This window comes from Aplysia californica, unplaced genomic scaffold (assembly GCF_000002075.1).
Source record: "Aplysia californica isolate F4 #8 unplaced genomic scaffold, AplCal3.0 scaffold00146, whole genome shotgun sequence".
NCBI classification, from domain to species: Eukaryota; Metazoa; Mollusca; class Gastropoda; order Aplysiida; family Aplysiidae; genus Aplysia; species Aplysia californica.
The window spans coordinates 1,336,412-1,337,026 of NW_004797416.1; the positions used below are offsets into that span (position 1 = coordinate 1,336,412).

Here is a 615-nt window from a genome sequence, read left to right on the forward strand (position 1 = left end):
GCCGGACTGACTGTGTTCATGTTATCTGTGCCGGACTGACTGTGTTCATGTTATCTGTGCCGGACTGACTGTGTTCATGTTATCTGTGCCGGACTGACTGTGTTCTGAAAATTGTTTATTTTTCTCCCTGTTTCAGCTGTCCGTTGTGTCGGGGAACGTGGAGGCTGTCCAGACTCTGGTGTTCTCCGGGGCCAGCATCAACGAGATGGACAAGACTCTTCGAACCCCTCTCACCCACGCCCTCTACAGTGGGGTCAGGGGGTCGGAGGTCAGCGAGGCCTACTCCAGCATCATCTCCCTTCTGGTCAGCGCGGGAGCTGACCTCAACATGGCCACCACAGAAGGGTGTAACCCACTGCTTTCGTCCGCCCTGCTCAAGTCCGAGACGATGGTCAGGTACTTCCTGTCCCTCGGAGCTGACCCTGACGTCAAATGTGAGTCCGGTCTTGATGTTTTGTCGATCGTTGAATTTCTTTTTTGTTCTGCTTGTAGTATTTACATAGTCATTGTTCTAGTTCTAGAAGGTGTATACTTTTACATAGTCATTGTTCTAGTTCTAGAAGGTGTATACTTTTACATAGTCATTGTTCTAGTTCTAGAAGGTGTATACTTTTA

The 615-nt window shown here is 48.9% G+C and overlaps 1 protein-coding gene across 1 annotated transcript in view; it reads left to right on the forward strand.

The window, feature by feature from the left end:
* LOC101855334 (serine/threonine-protein phosphatase 6 regulatory ankyrin repeat subunit A) overlaps positions 1–615 on the forward strand; it is a gene marked incomplete in the record, with an annotated part of 15,466 nt that overhangs the window by 10,689 nt on the left and 4,162 nt on the right. Inside the window, 1 exon segment of the mRNA XM_013081804.2 lies at positions 186–434. Coding sequence (XP_012937258.2) covers positions 186–434 — 249 coding nt within the window.